The sequence below is a fragment of the Crinia signifera genome, chromosome 19 (genome assembly GCF_055691185.1).
Source record: "Crinia signifera chromosome 19, ASM5569118v1, whole genome shotgun sequence".
In the NCBI taxonomy this organism is placed as follows: Eukaryota; Metazoa; Chordata; class Amphibia; order Anura; family Myobatrachidae; genus Crinia; species Crinia signifera.
The window spans coordinates 97,638,851-97,660,976 of NC_139226.1; the positions used below are offsets into that span (position 1 = coordinate 97,638,851).

General features: G+C 44.6%; 1 protein-coding gene across 3 annotated transcripts in view; it reads left to right on the forward strand.

Moving 5' to 3' along the window:
• The window catches only part of CHD5 (chromodomain helicase DNA binding protein 5), a 169,817-nt gene that overhangs the window by 144,109 nt on the left and 3,582 nt on the right, over nucleotides 1–22,126 (forward strand). The window contains exons 31-41 of one of the 3 annotated variants that reach the window (XM_083162996.1): nucleotides 4,293–4,452; nucleotides 5,041–5,120; nucleotides 6,458–6,587; nucleotides 6,680–6,769; nucleotides 10,140–10,286; nucleotides 11,093–11,201; nucleotides 12,967–13,099; nucleotides 14,739–14,934; nucleotides 19,064–19,224; nucleotides 21,045–21,156; nucleotides 21,280–21,333. In XM_083162996.1, the coding sequence (XP_083019122.1) occupies nucleotides 4,293–4,452; nucleotides 5,041–5,120; nucleotides 6,458–6,587; nucleotides 6,680–6,769; nucleotides 10,140–10,286; nucleotides 11,093–11,201; nucleotides 12,967–13,099; nucleotides 14,739–14,934; nucleotides 19,064–19,224; nucleotides 21,045–21,156; nucleotides 21,280–21,287 (1,326 nt within the window). In that variant the 3' untranslated portion in view covers nucleotides 21,288–21,333. The remainder of the gene's footprint in view (nucleotides 1–4,292; nucleotides 4,453–5,040; nucleotides 5,121–6,457; nucleotides 6,588–6,679; nucleotides 6,770–10,139; nucleotides 10,287–11,092; nucleotides 11,202–12,966; nucleotides 13,100–14,738; nucleotides 14,935–19,063; nucleotides 19,225–21,044; nucleotides 21,157–21,279; nucleotides 21,334–22,126) is intronic. The other 2 variants (XM_083162995.1, XM_083162994.1) reach the window with 2 other exon arrangements.

Sequence of the window (22,126 nt, forward strand, 5' to 3'; positions counted from 1 at the left end):
CAGCAGCAGAGGACGCTCTGCAGAGAGCACAAGCCGAATCCCTGCTTCAAGCATTACTGAAGAGGGAAGAGGAGCGGAGAAGGAGGGCCCAAGAGAGGAGTCGCCTGCAAGATCAAGCGGGCCCCTCAGTAACAGGCCCTGGTGAACCTCCACCAGCTCCACAAGGGCCAAGCAACCAGCCAGAACAAGAGGTTGCATCTCTCCAAACAGGTGTGACCCAGCAGGTGCATGGTGAGAGAGCTGGGGCCACCAGAAAACGTGCTGCAACATCTAGGGTGATGACTGAGCAGGATACCACCACCAGAAGGAGAAACCCTGCATTTGTAGAGGCCGAAATGCGAATTCTCGTGCCCAGGGCACGCGAATGGATTGAATTGGCAACCAGGAAGCCAGGTGCCAGTGCAAGGAGAAACCTTTGGGACAAGATCACAGAGGAAGTGAACCAGGTGTCACCAGTGGTCAGAACTTGGGACGCGGTAAAGAAAAGGTTAGTGTGTTTGTCAGGGCAATTTTTCAGCAGTCTCCAGCAGGAACTGAGGCCCTTATTCTAGTTCACTCTTTCTGGCCAAATATTTCTTAGATGGACAAAACCATGTGCACTGCAGGTGAGGCAGGTGTTACTTGTGCAGAGATAATCAGATTTGGGTGGGGTTTTACACCTGCCTCACCTGCAGTGCACATGGTTTTGTCCATCAAAGAATTATTTGGCCACACATGGCAAAAAAACATAAGATCACCCACACTAGGAAATGTCACGTAGCTAGGGGTACCACCTAGTCCCTTTAATTCCGGACACATATTAATTACACAGGTTCTGTGGCTGGCTGACTTCAAGACTCCACTTCACCTAATTTTAAACTGCCACAGAACCTGTGTAAGTAACATGTGTCCGGAATTAAAGGGACTAGGTGGTAACCCTACACGTAGCACAGTGGTGCACATATCTCATGGTGATATTTGTATTTTTAAACTTGTAGGTGGACTGACTTCAAAAGTGCCCTGAAGAGGAAGATGACTGACCGGTACAACCACAGCATGTCCACCGGGAGCGGTCCTATGCCTGACCATTTGGAGTTTACCCCCCTGGAGCTGGACTCCTGTGACGTGATCGATGTGGGGGAGATCAGGGGGATCTCCAATATGGACAGTGAGCTCCCGGTGGAGGTCTTTGCTGCTGCTTTTGATGGTAAGTCACAGTAATGCATTGTATTTAGAAAGATATTTTTTATTGCGTATGTGATGGTGACATTGTTTTCAATTCTTATCCTAGCAGAAGCAGAAAGTCAGGATGTACCGGCAGCATCGGCCTCTGCAGAGCCACAGGTGGAGCAGGTGGTCCAGCCTCCACCAAGACGTCGCCCCCAGCCCCAGCCTCAGGAGACATTGAGTGAGAGCCTGTTGGTGACGCTGGAGAGGATCGAGCAGCAAGGGGTGGATGCTGCGATCCGTCAGCAGCAGGTGGGGGATTTTCTGGCGGAGTGGAAGGCCACAAACCAGCTGCAGGTTGAGGCGTTGAACCGCATTAATGAAACTCTGGCGGCTGGCATGCTAAGCATTGGCCAACACCTCAGCCGCCAGAATGAACTTATTGCGGAGCAGCTGTCCACCGCCAGGTCCCTAAGGGACAATCCCCCATCTGCTGCCCCACCCCAAGCTGCTCCCCAACCTTCCACCTCGGCTGACCCTCCTGTGGCGACTAGGGGAAGACGCCGAAAGCCAGCTGACCCAAAGGCCCCTGTCCCCAAGGCCCCATCTAAAAGGGGCAAAAAAGGGCCCAAATGAGACCTGGTTCACTTCCTCTGTGGTTGGAGGCCAAAGGTTTAAATTGCACTGGACATCCGCTTCCTGAGTTGCCCATCGATCCATTTGCGTGCCATGGGCATGAAAGTTCGTATTTTGACCTCTACAAATGCAGGATATTTTTTTTGGTGGTGTGTATCTTGCTTAGTATTCACCCTGGTTGTTGCAGTACGTATTCTGGTGTCCCCATTTCTTTCACCATTGCATTTGCAGGGTAACACATGTTTGGAGATATGCAACCTCTTGTTCTGGCTGTTTTATTATTTGTGTGTCTATTTTATTTGTTTTTTTGATTTCTCACATTAAAGTGTCAAGCTGTGATGCTGAACAGCAAATAAATTTATTTTACAAATTAAATCAAAATTGTGGTATGTGTAATTTCTTGTGTGAAACAAATACTAGATTTATGTGTACTTACTGACCAGGGTATTTTTGAACATTTGTTGAAGTGTGGTGGAAGTTTCCCATGTGTAACCCTCTCCATGGCCATTCCCATGTTCCTATCCAACTTTTCCCTGCTAATTAGTTTGTGTCAGCACATGTGCAGAGCAACTTAATAGGTGAGAAAGCAGTTTGTGTGCAGGTGAGGTAGCTCCTACAGTAGTAGGTAAAAGCAGGTCCAGAACAATGCTTTCCTCATGGAGTGGGTGAGGCAGACAAACAAGGGTGAAAAGGTACATTTGTGTAGGAATTCATATGTGTCCTCCCTAAAAAAAGATGTGTGAATGGGCCAAACATGATAAATTAGCTTGTGAACAAACATGCATAACTTTTAAAATATATATGATTTGACAGTGTCATAAGCAGATGTAGGAATCCTTTGTTAGAGAGATGAGAGTGCAATAATGTGATTGGTGGCATCTTACATCCAGAGTGTAGTGAAATCCAAATCATAGCAGATGAGATAGTGGTACAGGTCATAATTTGGGGTACTATACAAAGATTGTGTGGAAAATAGTGGTCATGGGCTTCAAACATTGCAGAAACATCGTTTGTAGGTGTTAGATGTGGTTTATGTTAGTGTATCCTAAATACAAAACCTATGTTAGTATTAGAGTGAAGCCGTTGACACATGTCGACTTGTGTAGATTGAGTGTGCTACTGCGTAAAGTCTATGAAAGCAGGTAGTGAATGTGTCTGTTTATCAAATACCTACCTTAGCGTATAAAAAGATGCTTACCTTAAATTAAACAAACCTTTAAATGTGGAGAAGTATAGAAACATAAGCTTCCAATGTGTTTGCGTGCTGCATGTGTGGCTTGCAGGCAGTGAAATCATGGTTTGTAGTTAATAGACTGCAGCATTGCTTATTACATTCAGGTGTATGTGTTTGAGTAGTAATCAGCGTTAATTAGCCAACTCAGACGCACGCTGGCAAGCGGTATCTGTAGGGGTGGTTTTAGCTGGCGGCTGGCGGCCGCCTGTTTGGCGTCCGAAACGAACGGTGCCTTAGTCGATCGTGCGGTAGTAGCACCGCTCATTTTGGGTGCACACCCCCGTGTACGCCCATATTTACGCCCATTTTCCCTCATTATTTCGGCCGCTCCCATCAACACGCCCCTATGCCGCCCCATTACCCGTACGCTCGCGTACAGGTTTTTTCGCACGTTGAGAGCCCGGCCGTAAGCGTTGTGGAGTGTTCGCGCCGGCGCATTAGCGTATCTGCACATGCGCAGATCGTAAAAAACCCCGGGACGTACGCGTACGGGCCGGACGCTCCAAGCAGAATAAGGCCCATAGTGTAATACTTATACAATTTATTAGATCAATGATAAGAACAATGAGACTTTGTGGCCTTATACATAAGGCCTGTCTGTGAGCATAGAGATGGATCTTATCCCAGGTTCACCTCAGCAGTATCTCCAAACAGTCCAAAGAGACAAGACCTCAATCCACAAACAAGACCCACCACAGCAGAAACACACCTACGCGTTTCAACCTATTACTAGGCCTTCCTCAGGTTCCTTCTGGTTATATAGTAGTCCATGTGTGCTTGGGGAAGGACATTTACTAAGATGGGAGTTCTATTTCACATGGCATGTTGCTATGGGCAACCAATCAGATACTATTATCTTCTAGAAGTTGCTAAATAAGAAGTACTGTACATTGATTGGCAGCAAATGCTTTTATTTGGAAAGAAATGTAACTCCCAGAAATACAAACTAAAAGCCTACAATTGTACTCCTCTATAAATGAGAGGTCTTCTGGGTTAGGTAACACAAATGAAAGATTCCTACTGTTGCTATCACAGTGAGGGGCTCGATGTATTAAGCCAGGTGAAGTGATAAAGCGGTGATAGAGTGGAAGGTGATAATGCATCAGCCAATCAGCTATGTTTGGAAAATGACAGTCAGGCATTGATTGGCTGGTGAGTTATCACCTTCACTTCTTCACCGCTTTGTCACTTCACTAGGCTTAATACATCTGCCTCTGAGTGACATACAATAATCATACTTTTCTAATTAAGCCTATGACCTGTTATATGTCCTAAGGTCCAGGAGTTTGAACAAGTGAACGGCAAGTACAGCACCCCAGATATGATCCCCGAGGGTGCAGAGAATAAGAAATGTTTTGACATTGTTTCATCGGATCCGACCACGCCGGTTCCAGCGAGTCCTGCTCCTATACAGCCAGGAGCAGTTACAGTACCAGGTGCACTATATTACTAATATATCCTGAACAGGAGAGCAGTGGTTCCTAAACTGTGTGCTGTGACGCCCCGGGGTGCCTTGGGACACTTGCAGGGGTGCCTCGTGTATGACATAAACCTTTATTTGTCTTAACAGGAGGACTCTTAGGGCTAGATGTATCAATCTTCAAAAAGGGATAAAGTGGAGAGTGATTTACAGCCAGCCAATCAGCTCCTACCTGTCATTTTTCAAACACAGCCTGTAACTCGGCAGTTAGGAGCCGATTTGCTGGTTTTTTATCACTCTCCACTTTATCACTTTTTGAAGCTTGATTCATCTGGCGCTTAATCACATAAAAAAGTTCCTAGTGAAATCAGTTAAGACTCAGGAGATGCTGCTGAGGCTATGTTACTAGGTGTTAGTGCAACATTATGGAACGGGGAGATGATTGTGTGTGTAAGTCCTGAGTGAGTGTATAAATTAAAGGTGAAATCAAATAGTAATAAAAATCTGGAATGAAATACTGTAATAAAAGGTTGAAGTGAAAGCTTTGATTAGTATAGCTTTGTTTTGTATAAAGGTTTCTGAGAAATCTGTTATTCTCTTATAGAAAAATGTGAAACGCAATGTGCGCTATCCGAGGAGACTGATAATGGTGATCAGAAGCCCAAACCTCAGTCTGAGGCCCAGGTGAGGGAATCTTTGTCTTCCCCCAACCTCATAGCACCATAGGCTGCGTCTATCTTACCCGGGCAGTATTAAACGCATCCAGCCTGTCTCTTTTACTGATATTTCTGGACTTGTGCTGAGTTTACTAACATAATATCAAAAGGGATCGGGTAAAATAACCATTGTACATACAGATGCGTCCTCATACATCAATACGTCATGCAGCGGAGGATACCTGGTGTGTGTGAGCCGCCAGGTCCTCTCCAACTATGAAAAAGAGTATTCACCAACTGGTGAATGGTAGGCGCCGGAGGTGGGATGTATGTGTTAAGCAGCTCACACAAAGGAATAGTCAATTCCTAAAATAAGATATATACAAGAAAAAAGAAAAAGTGGAGCGCTATCACTATGAATTATTAACCAATTTGTTTAAAAACATCGTAAACACAACACCAATAACCCAGTCAGGTTCTATGGACACCCACCATTATAATTTCCAGTGCTGATGAGATAACAAGGGGGATCAAGTAAACCTCAGGATCTATTAACAGACACAAGCGGGAGACCACCATAAGTATATATTGCTCAGTCCAAAATGTATTATTCATTATATTCTTTTAAGTACACAGTTTTTGGTCAATAATTAGCAATTTTATTGATAAATTTAGAATGTTTAATACGTTTCTTAGCATTTTGTGATACCCAATTGATCTACTTTTTTAACAAAGTGGTTAATAATTCATAGTGATAGCGCTCCGCTGTTTCTTTTTTCCTGTACAACCATGTTAACGTCAAACGTGTGTTTTACCGAAATTGCTTCTTAAGCTGGCCACACTAGTGTGATTTTGCCCGATTGCACCCGATTCCGATGCATCGGTCAAATCGCATGTGTTTTAGATCTGATTTGATGCGGTGGGGACTGGCAACGGCGGGTGGGGAGGCGGTGGACGGCACCGGAAATCTCATTGCGGCGGTCGGGATTCCGCCGCAATGCCGGCACTTTGTCCCTCTATGAGTGTCCACAACACCCATAGAGGGAGAATAAAATGGTGTGGCAAGCGTAGCGAGGCATTGGGCCCGCTGTGTGGCGAGTGCAGCGAGCCTGCAAGGGGGGGGGGGGGGGGGGGGGCGAACCACGGTCCCCTCTTGTCAGCATTGCGGCGGTCAGGATTCCAGCAGGGGTTTTTCGACTGTCGGGATTTGATACTGATCCCTATAGAACATACCCAGAACAGCTACTGTATAATGAAAGTTGTATTGTATAAAAAATGTTCCTATGTTACCTTTCCTAGAACTGATGGTATTAGGGTGGGGAATCACGGTTGGTGTTGTGCTTGTATTAAATATGTTTCTCTTAGCTTCCAACCAAGCCGGAGAAAGACGAACTTGAAGAAAAACCAGAATGTCTTGAAAACAAAGAAAATAGGAAAAAAGATTCTGGAGACGATGAGGAGGATGAGAAAGAGACATTGATTCAGGATCAAAAAGGTCCAAAATCTCCCTCTATGAAAGCCATAATGAATACTGCTGTGATTTATTAACAGAATGACAACATATAGATCATATTTTTTCACGTTTAGCAGCAGAAGTTCTACAAGAGGAAACAGCCTTAGAAAAACCCGGACTGAACAATGCACCAAATAAACTGGAAGACAAGGAACCTAAATCAGGTATAAAAACAGCTGCAGCGCAGTCACTAGACACTAGCAATCCTTGTGTCCTGGCCTGTTGGTATGTGGGCTATGGGCAGGAGGGGTAGGTGGCTTCTTCTCACCACCTATGCTGCCTTGTTACCCATGCTGATGCCTTCTAGAGCACTTTAACGTTCCCATTATGTGTGGGTCTTATAGACACTGCTAATACTGTTGTCAATAAAAAAAAATCTTTATGTCCTGCCCTCTCTCCCCCTTATAGCGTATGGAGGGGGCTTCCTGGCTGTTGCTGCAGACTGGATTGCCATGTTTATGTGAAGGCAGTTACTGCATCTCTACAAAAACACACAAGTGGTGGACAAAGTTGCGCTGTCTTTCTAATAAAGGTGTATAATTCACTCCTCTCTTATTGTAGTAAAGATCCTTCACGGGTATCCATTCATAGAGACGGGATGAGAAATAAGAAAGAAAAAAAGGTTGATGAGTAGTTGATACAGTGTAGAAAATCAACAAGCTCAATTGGAATTCCTTCTTACTGACCTGTATCACAGGCCCTATATAAAGGTATCTTTGTGTAGATCTCAATTCCTTATCTGGTTAACTCTGTATAGCACCAATATTTCCAAGCCCCTCAAAGTGTATGCTCACCTTAGGGAAGTGCCCTATTTTCATCAAAAGGTATCTTTTGGTCCCAACTCGCCACTCGGATAATAGTTCAAACTCAAACTTTGTTGGTAGAAACAAGTAAATTTATTCCAAAGTCCATCCACCATACAGAAGTTTAAAAATACAGCAAAAAAAGACACGTTTCCAGGCGGTACTTCACCTCTATCACCACCACTCGCCCGGGTTTTCTAAATGAAAAAAACTTGAGAGGACAGAAGAGGGTCCGCAATGCTGGTCACCTGGCTCCACAAACACTGACGCGTTTCAGACCCGTAGTGGTCCTTTTTCAAGACACCTTGAAAAAGGACCACTACAGGTACAAAACGGATACCCGTGAAGGATCTTTACAACAATAAGAGAGCAGTGAATTATACACCTTTATTAGAAAGACAGCGCAACTTTGTCCACCACTTGTGTATTTTTTGTATATTTGGATTTTGGGGGTTGGTATCCGCAGGTGTGACATATTGCTGCAGTCAGGTTTGGCGCAGATATATCTCTACTACAGTTTCTGTTAAGTTACTGCATCTCATTTCCCATCCAGGACCAGATATGCTTAATGAACTTCCATCCAGCTCCTAATTGGCCTTTTTTCAAACCTGGTATGCAGCATGACAGTTAGGAGCTGATTGGCTGGTACTTTATCGCACTCCACTTTATCACTTTTTAAGGCTTAGTACATCTCACAACTACTCTGTAGAGGAGAATAGTGTAAATCTGTGTTGATCTGATTCCTGAGCCCTTAAACAGCCGCTGCATTTGCACAACCTCCACTTTCACCTATTTACTGTACATAAATGAGCCAGGTCATAACTTAAAGGAGCTTATTGGCTGGCTCAGGAGATGTCATCTCCCAAGTCGTCCAGTCTGAAAAGCGATGAACCTGGACCATTTGGCAGGGTGAAAAGTGGGTCTGTGACACCTGGTGCGGCCAAGAGATCCCTGTCTGAAAATGAGCATGGGGGCATGGACTAGTGGAAAGCCCCACTGAGGTCATCATACAGTATGTTTGCAGTGGAAACATAGAAACATAGAAGCCAGGGATAATCTCACTTTGGTGGCGAGCAGACTGCTCCCAGAGACTCTCCAGCACTGCTGGTTTCCTCTCAGTAATGGGAGCCAGATGCTGCAGATTAATATTACACTTCAGCATTTGAATCCTGTTACTATTGAGGAGTGTTCATTTTGGTGTCACTCCCTGGAAGGACCACCACTGATCTGAATCCAGGTTTCAACCCATGTTCAGTATCCTGGGTCGTACATGGATTTAAGCCGTTTCAGTGTGAAAGTGGTATAAATAATAGAGCCACAAGGGGGCACTAGTTACCTAGTGACTGCCCAAAGAGTTTTCATCATCACAGAGTTGTACTTATCTACAGATACAACATGACATTGGCACACCCTGATGAATCAGATTTTTGTAATGTAGTTCATTATGAGCTAAACATAAACTTTAGTTGTCTGAGCAAATCTGCATGTTTGGTTATTTTAAGATGTTTGTATTAAGGGAGTTAGATGTATTACAGCACTTTACTGAGGGGAAGCAGGAAAGTACACCGAAAGGAAGGTGATGCAGGTTGACTCTCCTGCTACCTAGGCTTTGGAATAGCTACTCTTCTGCTAGCTGAGCTGAGGGACATCTACCCTTCTACTAGCTGGGCTGAGGGACATCTACCCTTCTACTAGCTGGGCTGAGGGACATCTACTCTTCTACTAGCTGGGCTGAGGGACATCTACTTTTCTGCTAGCTGGGTTGAGGGACATCTACTTTTCTGCTAGCTGGGTTGAGGGACATCTACTCTTCTGCTAGCTGGGCTGAGGGACATCTACTCTTCTGCTAGCTGTGCTGAGGGACATCTACTCTTCTGCTAGCTGGGCTGAGGGACAGCTACTCGTCTCCTAGCTGGGCTGAGGGATAGCTACTCTTCTGCTAGCTGGGTTGAGGGACAACTACTCTTCTAGCTGGGCTGAGAGACAGCTACTCTTCTACCAGCTGGGCTGAGGGACATCTACTCTTCTACTAGCTGGGCTGAGGGACATCTTCTCTTCTGCTAGCTGGGATGAAGGACAGTCACTCTTCTCCTAGCTGACCTGAGGGACATCTACACTTCTACTAGCTGGGCTGATGGACGTCTACTCTTCTGCTAGCTGGTCTGAGGGACAACTTCTCTTCTCCTAGCTGGGCTGAGGAACATCTACTCTTCTAGCTGAGCTGAGGGACAACTTCTCTTCTGCTAGCTGTGCTGAGGGACTTCTACTCTTCCCCTAGCTGGGCTGAGGGACATCTACTTTACTACTTGCTTGTATTAAGGCAGGGCTGGGCAATTGCGGCCCTTCAGATGTTGATGAACTACACATACCAGCATGCCTTGCATTAGTTTCAACATGGCCACATAGCAAAACTAATGCAAAGCTTCCTGGGATGTGTAGTTCATCAACATCTGGAGGGCCGCAATTGCCCAGCCCTGTATTAAGGGAAACTACTCTTCTACTAACTGGGCTAAGGGATATCTGCTATTCTGCAAATCAAATCTTTTCATATTTGTACCATAAACATGTTTCTGGCCCCCTATCCTGTAAAATGTGATATTCCCAAATACTATTGCACTCCCATTTGCCGGGGTTCTTTCTCCACTGGAGACAATAACATGGGGATTAGATGTGATAGTCATTTATACGCATTTTGGTTGTAGGAACATGCTGACTCGTTCTCTTTTTGCAGAGGAGGACAGCAAAGTAGATGAGAAAGATGAGTGTGTGAACCAACAGAACGGGGAAAACTGCATAAAACAAGAAGATGAAGAAGGAAAAAGAGACGATAGTGGGAAATATAAATTTATGTTTAATATTGCGGATGGTGGTTTTACAGGTAAAAGTGTTAAATTATGGATCTCAATATTACACACAGTCTGTTTGCAAAATGACAGTCAGGAGCTGATTTGTTGGTACTTAGGCCCTCATTCAGGTTGGCTCAGTAAACTGCGACCATTGCAGCTTACCGAGCGCCTGAGATGCCGCCCGGCCGAATACACCCCCCTCCCCTGCCGCCGAATCCCCTTGGTACCATGCCAGGGGATGTGTACGAGAACACATCCCCTTGCATGAGCCGCTAGCAGGAGAAATCAGTCGATGGTTGCCGACCATCGAATGATTTGTCCTGCCTTCGCAAATAAAAGTCAATCTCAACTAACTAATGTTTGTGAGCGCCGGGACAAAGAAGGGGCGGGCGGCTGACGTCATGTGACGCCATCGGCCCGTCTGCATACCCATGGGAACGCCCAGTGTTTTCATGGGGATGCCCATAAAACACTGGGCATTCCCATAATCTGCCCCTGTGTCCGCCCCTGGCCCTCCCTCCCCAAAGCGTAACTCCGTGGCCGTTCGCTGCCGGGGTTTGCATATGCACAGAAATGTGCAAGTGCAAACCCCGACCTTTAGGGCAGGGTGCGTATTCGGATCACATCGATTGAATTTTTGGCCCCTTTATCCCTCTCACTCTTCTGAGGCCAGCAGAACACCAGCCGTGTCGGTTGGTGGTTTCTAAGCTTTTTCTGTAGCATTAACATAATCTGCATTGGATACACTTTGGCCTGTGCAGCATCACAGCACTGCTTAGAGTGTGTAGAGTGTGTAGTTGCGGTTGTTTGTTTACGTGTTTCTGTTCCTCTATTTCAGAGCTTCATACGCTGTGGCAAAACGAGGAACGAGCCGCAGTTTCTTCTAGCAAAATCTATGAAATATGGCACAGGAGACATGACTATTGGCTGCTTGCCGGAATTGTCACGTATCCTTCAGTCACATGGGGATGCACCGCAGGATGGTGATATGTCTTCACTTAGCAAAGACGGCACTGCATGCTCCGGACATCATACAAGGCCGGGACATATCGGTATAAATGAGATAAGCTTCGACCACTGACACACGAGAGCCCTTTCCCGGGTTACTATAAATGGTGTAGACTGTAAGCTCTCACTGTTTTGTCACTATGTGGATGGGCTAGGGGTCATTGGGTTGACCTAATTTTGGTCGACATGCATTGCGTCAACCACTGAAGGTCGACAGGGCTTAGGGCGACACCTGAAATAGGTTGACGTGGCTATGGTCGACATGAGCAAGGGCGACAGTCAAAAGGTTGACATGAGTTTTCATGTTTTTTTGTCCCGGATGTCGATATAGTCCACATGGACACCGTCAAAGTGACCGTATACCATGTGAATGATGCAGAGATGGATGACAAAAGGCGTAAATTACAGCAAAGAGGCTTGCACAGAGACGTAGCGTATTTATATACATGTTCAGGGCTGTGCGTATTTATATACATCCTTCAGGGCTGTGCGTATTTATATACATGTTCAGGGCTGTGCGTATTACTGGAAGGTGTACGAGTAGTCCTCATCATCATCTTGGGCCGTATTGCGTGAACATCACAGAACTTTGCCCACGAGAGCCCACGTCCCACCACTGCGGGCATACGTGCAGATATCCTCATTCTCGTGCAAACTGATAATCCGGGATACGTATAACTCTGCAGCAGACCCTACTGTGCATGTACAAAGCCCAGGAAAGTTATTGATACAGCCATAAAACACTGACCAAGAGGCTACACAATCATACAACCCATCAATGACCGATTAGTATCATACTAAGACACGATTGGTTTAAGGTGCATACAAAGTGGACAATATAATTAAGTCTTCTGAGCGATATCGTTCATAATATTGCCCAGAGTGTAGGCAACGAACAGTGCGCGCTCCCACTGGTTGTTAATGACTTCTCCCCTGTTGTCTATACATGCAGGTCAATTCCTGCATGTACGGAGCTGGGACCCGGTGATAATGATATAGTCTGCTGTGGCCAGAACCGCCCAGTGTGTAAGGAGCTGCAGAGTAGCGGGAGTGGGTTACAGATTTGTCTTGGGTCCTCTTACCCTTAGTTACCAGCCATTGCTGTTCACTCCTACTGGTTGTACTCACCCACCACAATCACTGATACTAACCATCTCTGTACCGTGCCGCCAGTTGTAGGTAACTACGCACTGCATACATCACTCACCCTTGTGAGTTGCTCATTGTAGATTTCTAAATGCAGAAAGCAGGAACACAAATATCTGTAATTTGCAACTATTTTAATCTAGTAAAATACATTTTTCAAATAATCTAGCTAAATTACAAAGTTGATGTGTCTGGTATACTGGTATCCGGCCGCCCGTCTGCACATTATCATTCACCCCATCAGAGAGCCACTCTCCCGCTCCCATTCCCGACTCTGACGATGACCTTTTCTGTATTGTCATTGTGAGCCTTGTATGTGCTTCATTACTTATTTGTGTAGCCTCCTGTGCCGCCTGCCGTGTGCACCCAGGGCGATCCTTATTGATTGGTAATTAAAGGTTATGACACCCTGGGAGGTAACACAGAACTATATTTTTTCTGCCTCTCCTCCTAATGATCCATTTGTATGAGATGATTTTTCTCCCTTGCAGCCACGATCCATTGTCTGACTAATGATCTGTCTGTCTCCCTGTTCCGTTCCTTAATTCCTAACCTCAGACATGGCTATGCCCGCTGGCAGGATATCCAGAATGACCCCCGGTATTTAATTTTAAATGAGCCCTTTAAGTCAGAGATTCACAAGGGGAACTACTTGGAAATGAAAAACAAATTTCTTGCACGAAGATTTAAGGTTTATTTTTTTTTTTTATATTATATTTCTATAGCAGTTGGTATTCCAATGACTATATTACAATTATATGATGTATTCTTGTAAGGTCTGTTTTGTTAGTACATATGAATGTAAATCTTGGCGACGCCATTGCGCCCCAGATGGGCGGCGTGATCGGATCTGTATGGACTTTGAGTTGCTCAATAACGAGTGGTGCGTTTGGGTTTCCAAATTTAGGATAAAATATATAATTTACTATATCATAGATGTTTATCTCAGGGGTTTATTTACTAAGATGGGAGTTTTATGGGGATGGGATAGCAACCAATCAGAATCTACTTCTTATTTATTTACTTCATAGATCTGGTTGGTTGCTCATAGCAACACAGCTTCTTCAATAGAACTCCCATCTTAGTAATAAACCACTCAGTGTTTCCATTGCACTTACAGTCAATACAGGAACCGCAAAATAAGATGAAAGGGGGGCACACTCATCCTGTGAGATACTCTGTGCTGCTGTGAGCATTCCATTGATCTGATTGGCTACAGGTGGTATCATAATTGGTATCATAATTTCCACAGAGGATGCTGGATGTGCTGGACAGTATGGGGTAAATTTACTAAGAAGTGTTTGGTCCTAGTTTAAACACACAGGGGTTTGCTGGGACACGTAAGAGTTTTTCAAGATCAAACACTGAAATTTACTAAGAATCCTCTATAACCATGGGCCTTATTCTAGTTCACTCTTTCTGACAAAATCATTCTTAGATGGACAAAACCATGTGCACTGCAGGGGGGCAGCTGTAACATGTGCAGAGAGAATTCGATTTGGGTGGGGTTTTACTTCAAAGTGAGATCTATATTGCAGTGTAAAAATAAAACAGCCGGTATTTACCCTGCACAGAAACAAAATAACTCACCCAAATCAAATTATCTCTGCACATTTACAGCTGCCCCCCCCTGCAGTGCACATGGTTTTGTCCATCTAAGAAGGATTTTGTCAGAAAGAGTGAACTAGAATAAGGCCCCAAGTGTGAGTTCAGTTGTGTTTGTGTCTCAATTTTATAGACATGCCTGTGAGCCACATACTTTGCATACACCAGCACACATCAGTGTGATCTGTGCATTTCTTCTCTGTGTAAATAAAACCATCAACACTGAGCTCATTGAGCTGGCCGTGGTCCTGAAAGTTCTGGAAAAATATTGCATAGGGATTCCCCCGTATTTAACCCTTTGAGTGCCAAGTGAATTTGTCGAAACATTTTTATTGTTTCATCATAATGACAATCATGCAATGTTTCCTTATATAGGAAATGTAATCTTTTTTTACACAACCCTTTTTTATTTGAATTTATATAACAAATGTGAGCGACGCTGGCGTTTTTAGTGGAAATTTTTGAACATCTCTCACAGAGGTGTTGGCACTCAAAGGGTTAAAGATCCAGCACCGGGCCAGGGGGGTAATGTCACATCCAAAGGCAAACACTTCACGGTGTTACATTTACACATGTTGCAGATTTTCAAAGCTCCACAACAAACCTCAAGGGCTAGTAAATCTATTGACACAATCACAATTCTAGTCTTTGTTTTGCTTGGTCAGTGGCATAAAATAATTATTAAAATGTGTTCACTAAACGATAACTTGCATATTTCCCCGCAGCTACTGGAACAGGCACTAGTGATTGAAGAACAGCTCAGACGAGCAGCGTATCTCAACATGACCCAGGATCCGAACCACCCAGCCATGGCACTCAATGCCCGACTGGCAGAAGTGGAGTGCCTCGCTGAGAGCCACCAGCATCTCTCCAAAGAGTCCCTGGCAGGGAACAAGCCTGCTAATGCTGTGCTACACAAAGGTTTGTGACCGTTACTAACCCGCTCCTACCACTAGATGGCGCACGTACCCTGGACTGCCACCATGTAAATGTGCTGTAATTGTGCAGATTGTAAAATAAATATGTTTACGAAAATGACTAGTTTTCACTGAGTGTTAAGTGTAGATTGCGTCAATGATGTTACTAATTAGTAACAATCTATGTTATATGGTACGGTGCTATTGGCCAAATGTAATTGCCTCCGAGTTTGGTGGCCGAGCAGAATACCGGTTGAACTCAGAGGTTTTTTAAAGGGGCAATCATTTAAGCACCATGGTTTAGTCTTGAAAATGATTGCCCCTTTAAAAAAACACTCTGAGTTCATCCGGGATTTCACAAGGCCGCTGAACTCTGAGGCTATGAGATTTGGCTAGATCTCTCTATATGACCACATACAACACAGACCAAAGTAGAACAGATAGTGAGGTGTTATAAAGAGGGTTTCCTTAGAATTTAGGGAAGGGGAGTATAGTCGGCGAGGATTCCTTACTCCACCCCCAAGTCTGATCTCCCCTCCCACAAACAGTTTTGCCATTGGTCAGTGATGAATTGTCTGGATTTGATTTGCTAAACCACTATATATAATATCAGCTGTGGCTCATCGGCCTGATAAATACACAACCCATTTATAACCATTCTATAGGACTGCTATGCGGCTTGGTTTTGGCACTCCCACCCCTCTCTCAGGAAACATTGGGTCAAATTCAGTAAAGCAAAAAAAAAAAAAAAGTAATTTTGAGTCTGCAACCAACAGGGAGCAAATATATTTATATTGTTTCTATGCAGGGTAAATACTGGCTGCTTTTGCATGTAGCCCACAGATGTTAGAGCTTTATTTTTACACAGTAATTTAGGTTTCAGTTTGAACATACCCCACCCAAATCTAACTCTCTCTGTACCTGTTACATCTGCCCCGCTTGCAGTTCAGCAGGGTTTTGTCCATTTGCATGCGTTTTTATATGAATCAGGACCATTACAGGCAGGATCGCTTAGCTTGTTGCTGACTCAGAGGTGGGCAGAAAGTCTAGGCAGCTTGTGTCCGATTTGAAGGCAGGACATATAGGACAAACCCCAGTCACAAGCTGAGATCCAAGATTAGCTTGCGTAGTTGACCAATGGAAGTGGAGGCTGCAACGCCAGAAAGTCTGCATGGTGACATGCCTCTCGCCCCAGGAAAGGGGACATCCTCTTCCTCCCAAGCGTCCACACATATGTAAGTACCTTATACGCATATATGCATGTACCTTCGCCATCATTTGATGGTTGCCGACCATCGAATGATATGAGTGGATTCCCCTAGGCTGCAAATGGATGTTACACATTCACAAGTCCTGCGAGGGAAACGCTCTTGCACCATTGCAAAGGCAAAGTTTGGTGGACTCGAAACGCTACAAATTCGCAGCTTTGCAAATGAACCATAATTAATTAACCATAATAACCCCCCATAGAGTACGTGTTCATGAACGAGTTATTTTAGCCTTCCTTGGAGACACTTGTCGGTATTATTTGTACATTAACTAATCAAGTCAAGGCCCCCATTCCCACCAGTGTGAACTAGAATCTGGCACCCCCTGATGCTTTGCACTGTAGCCTGTTGCTGCTACACCAGTTTTTGTATTTGCCGGTCTCAAGAGCCGTACTGGAACCAGGAGATGGGAATCCATCCACAGACTTCCAATCACAAAGAGTGTCACACAGACAACGTGTACAGCGGAAACAGTGACTGTGTTATCACTAAGGTCCTCATGTAGGAGAGATAGGTCTCTGTTCTAATAAGACCAAGGTAGGAAGTATTAACATGGATAGAACATTAGATCATGAGCATAATTAAAACATAATTTAAAAAAGAGTATATTTAATAAAAAGATGCCCCATGGGCAACATAAAAAATACAGAAACACATTCAATGCAACATGTAATAAATGTTTCTCAAAGCTTCGGTCTTTCCAACAGTATAATAGGCCCAACGCGTTTCCTCAGAAAGGTGACTTCATCAGGGGCTTAGAAAGCTTAGAATTTTGAAAACTGATTGGCACTTTTTATACATGAGAAAATCTCATACACACGGTCATGGTGAGGTCCGTGTTTCATAAGAGATCGTAGTGTATATGAACATGCCGCCAAATTATGGAATGAAAAAATAAACACTGCCCGGACACACTCTGTCTCTGGGACCAGATGAGTGGGGGGTTTATCAGCCCCAAACCAGTATAACACCAATAGTAGAATAACAGCCCATATATATCAGGACCACAGGATGTGTGCTCACTGGAATCCAAAAGCTGATTGCCAGCTTTACTTTTCAGGATGTGTACAGAAGAACGTTCTGTGTAAGTTTAGTGTCATCTCAGATGACTCATCTGTGTGTTACATGTAAGGAATCCTTTAGGGTGTAGTTAGAAATATTTCTGTCTATGATTGTGCCTGCAGCTGATATTAGCCAGAAACTGCTGGATAAGATCAGAAATAATAAGCGTTTACTGCAGTAAATATGCTGTTACTGAGATCAGGAAGTATGCTAAAAACCATCTGTAGCAATCATTCCCATACATACTGTAGGCAGGAACTTCTCACCCGGGAGGGGTGTCATTGCTATGGGGCCCAGAGGCTTAGGCGGTCTGGACCCAGATTATAAAGATGAATACCAACTTCCCCGCTTTGTCTGCTAAGCATTTGGGCTTGATCCGTCTCCCAGCCTGAATTATGGGACATTTTGTTTTCAGTGAGAGGTGTGTGTGTGTGTGTGTGTGTAGTGGATGTTGTAAGGGGGCACTGTGATGTAACTTAAACCTAAGGGCACTATAATGTGCCATCTGATCTGGAGGGCACTATAATGTGCCATCTGATCTGCTCATTGTAATGTGGAGGGCACTATAATGTTACATAATAAGAACTGGGGCTCTGTAATGTAGCATCATTTAAACTGGGGGCACAGTATGAACAGGGAGCATTATAGTGTGGCATAACATGAACTGGGGGCACTGTCATAATGTGATTTGGGGACACTCTGTAGCATTATGTTACTGGCAGCCCTACATCATGTGAACTAAGGAATTACTATGGTTAATAAAATAAACTAGGACAATAGTATGGGGCATAATATTAACTAGGGCACTGCTATGGGGCACGGTATTAATAATTTCTGCGGGAAGGTGGCTCAGAAGTAGCATTGGAATAGGGGTCCCTTTAATAGGTTGTTATGGGGCCCACGCTCTTTGTACAACACTTCGTTATTACTGTCTTACCCGCCAGACCACGCCCGCACACCACAAGAATTTTAAGGATCTATGGGGCCCGGTACAAATTAAACCTATTATATATATATATATATATATATATATATATATATATATATATATATATATATATATATATATATATATATTTAAAATAAACAATAATGCGCAAGTCCTTATCTGTAGTCTTTTTTAAGGAAACAATAGTCCCAGATGGTGAACACGTTCAATGAGCACTAATCACACTTCAGCGATCGGCAGCTTCCCCAACTTCACTTGGATAGGTGAACAATGGATTTCTCTAGAACAAAAGGGAGCACTCCATAGTGCGTGCATCAGTAGGAAAAACTTTCTTTATTCCATAAAACCACTCACAAAGATAATCAATGGGTCACGTGCCATAAAAAGCGTTTTGAGACGACCGCAGCTTTCAGCGTATAAACCTCAGACTCGGCGGTCTGGTTAGAGCGGCTGCACCGTCACCTTCGTCCGACGCTAGGCCACGCCCCTACGCATTTCGTCACTAGGACTTTGTGATGAAGGGGCGTGGCCTAGCGTCGGACGAAGGTGACGGTGCAGCCGCTCTAACCAGACCGCCGAGTCTGAGGTTTATACGTTGAAAGCTGCGCTTGTCTCAAACCGCTTTTTATGGTACGTGACCCATTGATTATCTTTGTGAGTGGTTTTATGGAATAAAGAAAGTTTTTCCTACTGATGCACGCACTATGGAGTGCTCCCTTTTGATCTAGAGAAAATATATATATATATATATATATATATATATATATATATATATATATATATATATATAAGCTTTAGAATGTGACTTGGTTTTCTCCAGTAAATACTATGCTTTCACACATGGTGTCTTGCAGTTCTTAACCAACTGGAGGAGCTGCTAAGTGACATGAAAGCCGACGTGACCCGGTTGCCCTCTATGCTGTCTAGGATACCACCCGTGGCTGCCCGCCTACAGATGTCTGAGCGCAGTATCCTAAGCCGGCTGACCAACCGAGGAGGTGACACCACAGTCCAGGTCAGATGATGCATTGCTTTATCATTTAACCATTGACATTCACATACAATGTGAGCTTCTCCAATGACAAGAACCTAGTGACATCACTGCTACATCTTACATCGATCTCACTGTATAGCCCCACTCAGAGCACCAGATCCCAGGTGACTCAGCTGTTCCAAGCACCTTTTTTTTGCCCATGAATTATGCATCTTATTTGTATAATTAAATCATCTGGAATTGACAGAACTACATTAGCATACACAGACCACTGGGGCTCGTTGCATTTGTACATTAAACAGTGGAGACAGATAAAGGGTGACATTTAATAGGATGCGATTTTGCATTTTTGGCGATAATTAGGCAACAAAATGGCGTTATCGCATTTTTTGACGAAATCGCCAATTTAATAGGGTGCGCTAAGTCTCGTAAATCGCACTTTCTCACTTGGCAGTAAAAATTCTCATTTTTATAGCATCCAGATGTTTTCGCATAGAAAAGTATACAAATCGCTTATTTAATGGCATGCGCAAATGGAATTCGCACTTTTGAGGTGTCTAAAAATCGCACTTTTTTCAGACCAGGTTCTTATGGGCGAATTTGTCAGAGACATGCACAGATCATTGCGATCTGTGCATGGTTCTGGTGTAAAAAAAAAAGAGTTAAAACAACATTTAAAAAAAAAAAAAAAATGGCGTGGGGTCCCCCCTCCTGAGCATAACCAGCCCCGGGCTCAAAGAGCCGGTCCTGATTTCATAAAATCACGGGGCAAAACAAATAGGGGTCCCCAGTATTTTATGAAACCAGCATCAGGCTCAAGGGCCGGTCCTGGTTCCCAAAATAGGGGGGGACAAAATGACTAGGGGTCCCCCGTATTTCAAGTACCAGCACCGGGCCCAACCAGCCAGCAGGGTAATGCCACAGCCGAGGGGAGACTTTTTATACATGTCCCCCCAGCCAAAGCATTCACTCCCTGACCGGTCAGCATGGGCAGGGGTCCTGGGGAAGTGGGGACCCCCCCCCCCAAAGAAGGGGTCCCCCCCCTCCAGAACTTACCTGCCCATGCTGAAGCCCGGGGCTGTCCTCAATGCCCTTGGGCGTTGGGCATTGAGCTGATTATATTGTAAAAAAAAGGATAAACCATTGTGTATTCCTGTGGCACTACAAGTCCCAGCAAGCCACCACCTCATGCAGGGACTTGGAGAACCACAAGTCCCAGCATGCAGGGCAATAAAGGGCCCGCTTGAACTAGTAGTGCCCCAGCAGTACAAATAGTTAAAAAAAAACAACACACAAACACACTTACAGTATAACTTTATTACACGGAGCCCATACATTCCAACTCACCTGACTTGATAGAAGATCAGTCCCCTTCTCCAGTAGAATCCATACTGAGGTACCTGTGGAAGCAAATTATACTCACCATGCTGATCTTCGGGGCTTCTCCGGACCCTCTGCAATACTCTCTGGTATCTGGGGGCGGGTTTGTTTACATCTGGAACTCCGCCCCCAGACCGGGCCTTAGCCCCGCCCGCCAGCCAATCATGGTCCGGCATTTGGGTTTTCCTGGACCATGATTGGCTGGTGGGCGGGGCTCAGTCCTGGTCTGGGGGTGGAGTTCTGCCTGTCAAGTTGCAGACGTGTTAGCCAAAACCGGCCCAGCATTCTGACTGTTGGGACATTCTAACAGTCTGAACCCCACATTGTCATTACCCCCTACATCTACGACTATAGCTGTGTCGGCGAGTCTCACACACCACGGCACGACTGAGGACACATCGACACGTTGTTGCTTTTGGTTTAATTTAAAACAATAGTTCAATAAATAAAACTTTTTTTAGGGAACCTTTGGATCATCGCAGATGTACAATAACTTTGGCCCAAATTTCCGTGGGCCTGGACCGGGCGGTATAGTCAACTACAGCCAGATGCCCCTGGGACCTTATGTAACAGGTAGGAGAGCTGTTGCTAACGGACTTTTCATGAATTGTGCAAATGAAATGGGATGTTTTCAGTAGACAGCCGGTAAGCTCAGAGGACACTCGGCAAGCCAGATGTTTTCTCTCTTATCAATAGATTTTTAGCCGTTTACGAGATTTTCCTCTGTGGCAGTCCCTATTTCCAAAGGAGGTAAGCCGACTCTCTGTGCTCCATACCATCTGTGTCATCCTTACTAGTGGTACCTTATGCCAGACATGGTGTTTCCATTGACAGCAATGCCCTAGGAGGATCATTCATTTATATGTGCCTATATAAACTGTCATAGTTGTGGATGGTACATTGGCTTTCAGCATGCTGAGCAGACACTTGTCCTGTCACATGCTACACAACATGTCTGTCTGCAGCCCCACATCCAGCATTGGAGGAGAAATAGTAACCTTTTTTTGTTGTCTACAGAGCCCTCAGTGATCCTTAAGATCCTCCAATCATTACTGACTTAAAAAATGGGGGACGGAATTAACCACACCCATGATCCGCACAAGCCACTTATATTCTTGATCATTCCCCCTCTTCAGGAACCACACCAGTGGAGGCTCCAGAGGGTGGCTGCAGCAAAATTCCAATAGGGAAGCCACACCCACTGCCATTCCAAACCGAATCACTGGCAGTGGGTGTGGCTAACCTATTTGAATTTTGAACTGTGGTACAGCTTCAAAAAAATGTACCCCTTTCACACACAGGAAGTCAGGACCATGAAACGATAAATTGGACTGTTGCTCGTATGATAAGCAGAAGCCCTTATCTTTAATGACATTGTATACAGCGTTTAGGTTAAGCATCAGCCTTAGGAGGGAGGGTTAGTGTAGAATGCAAATGTTCTAATTCGTAGGTGGGAGTGGCACTAACATTTTCACAGTTGAGACTATTTTTTTGCACTGTCGTACTGTGCGGAGGCTGCGATTCATCAGAGAGGATTTATGCA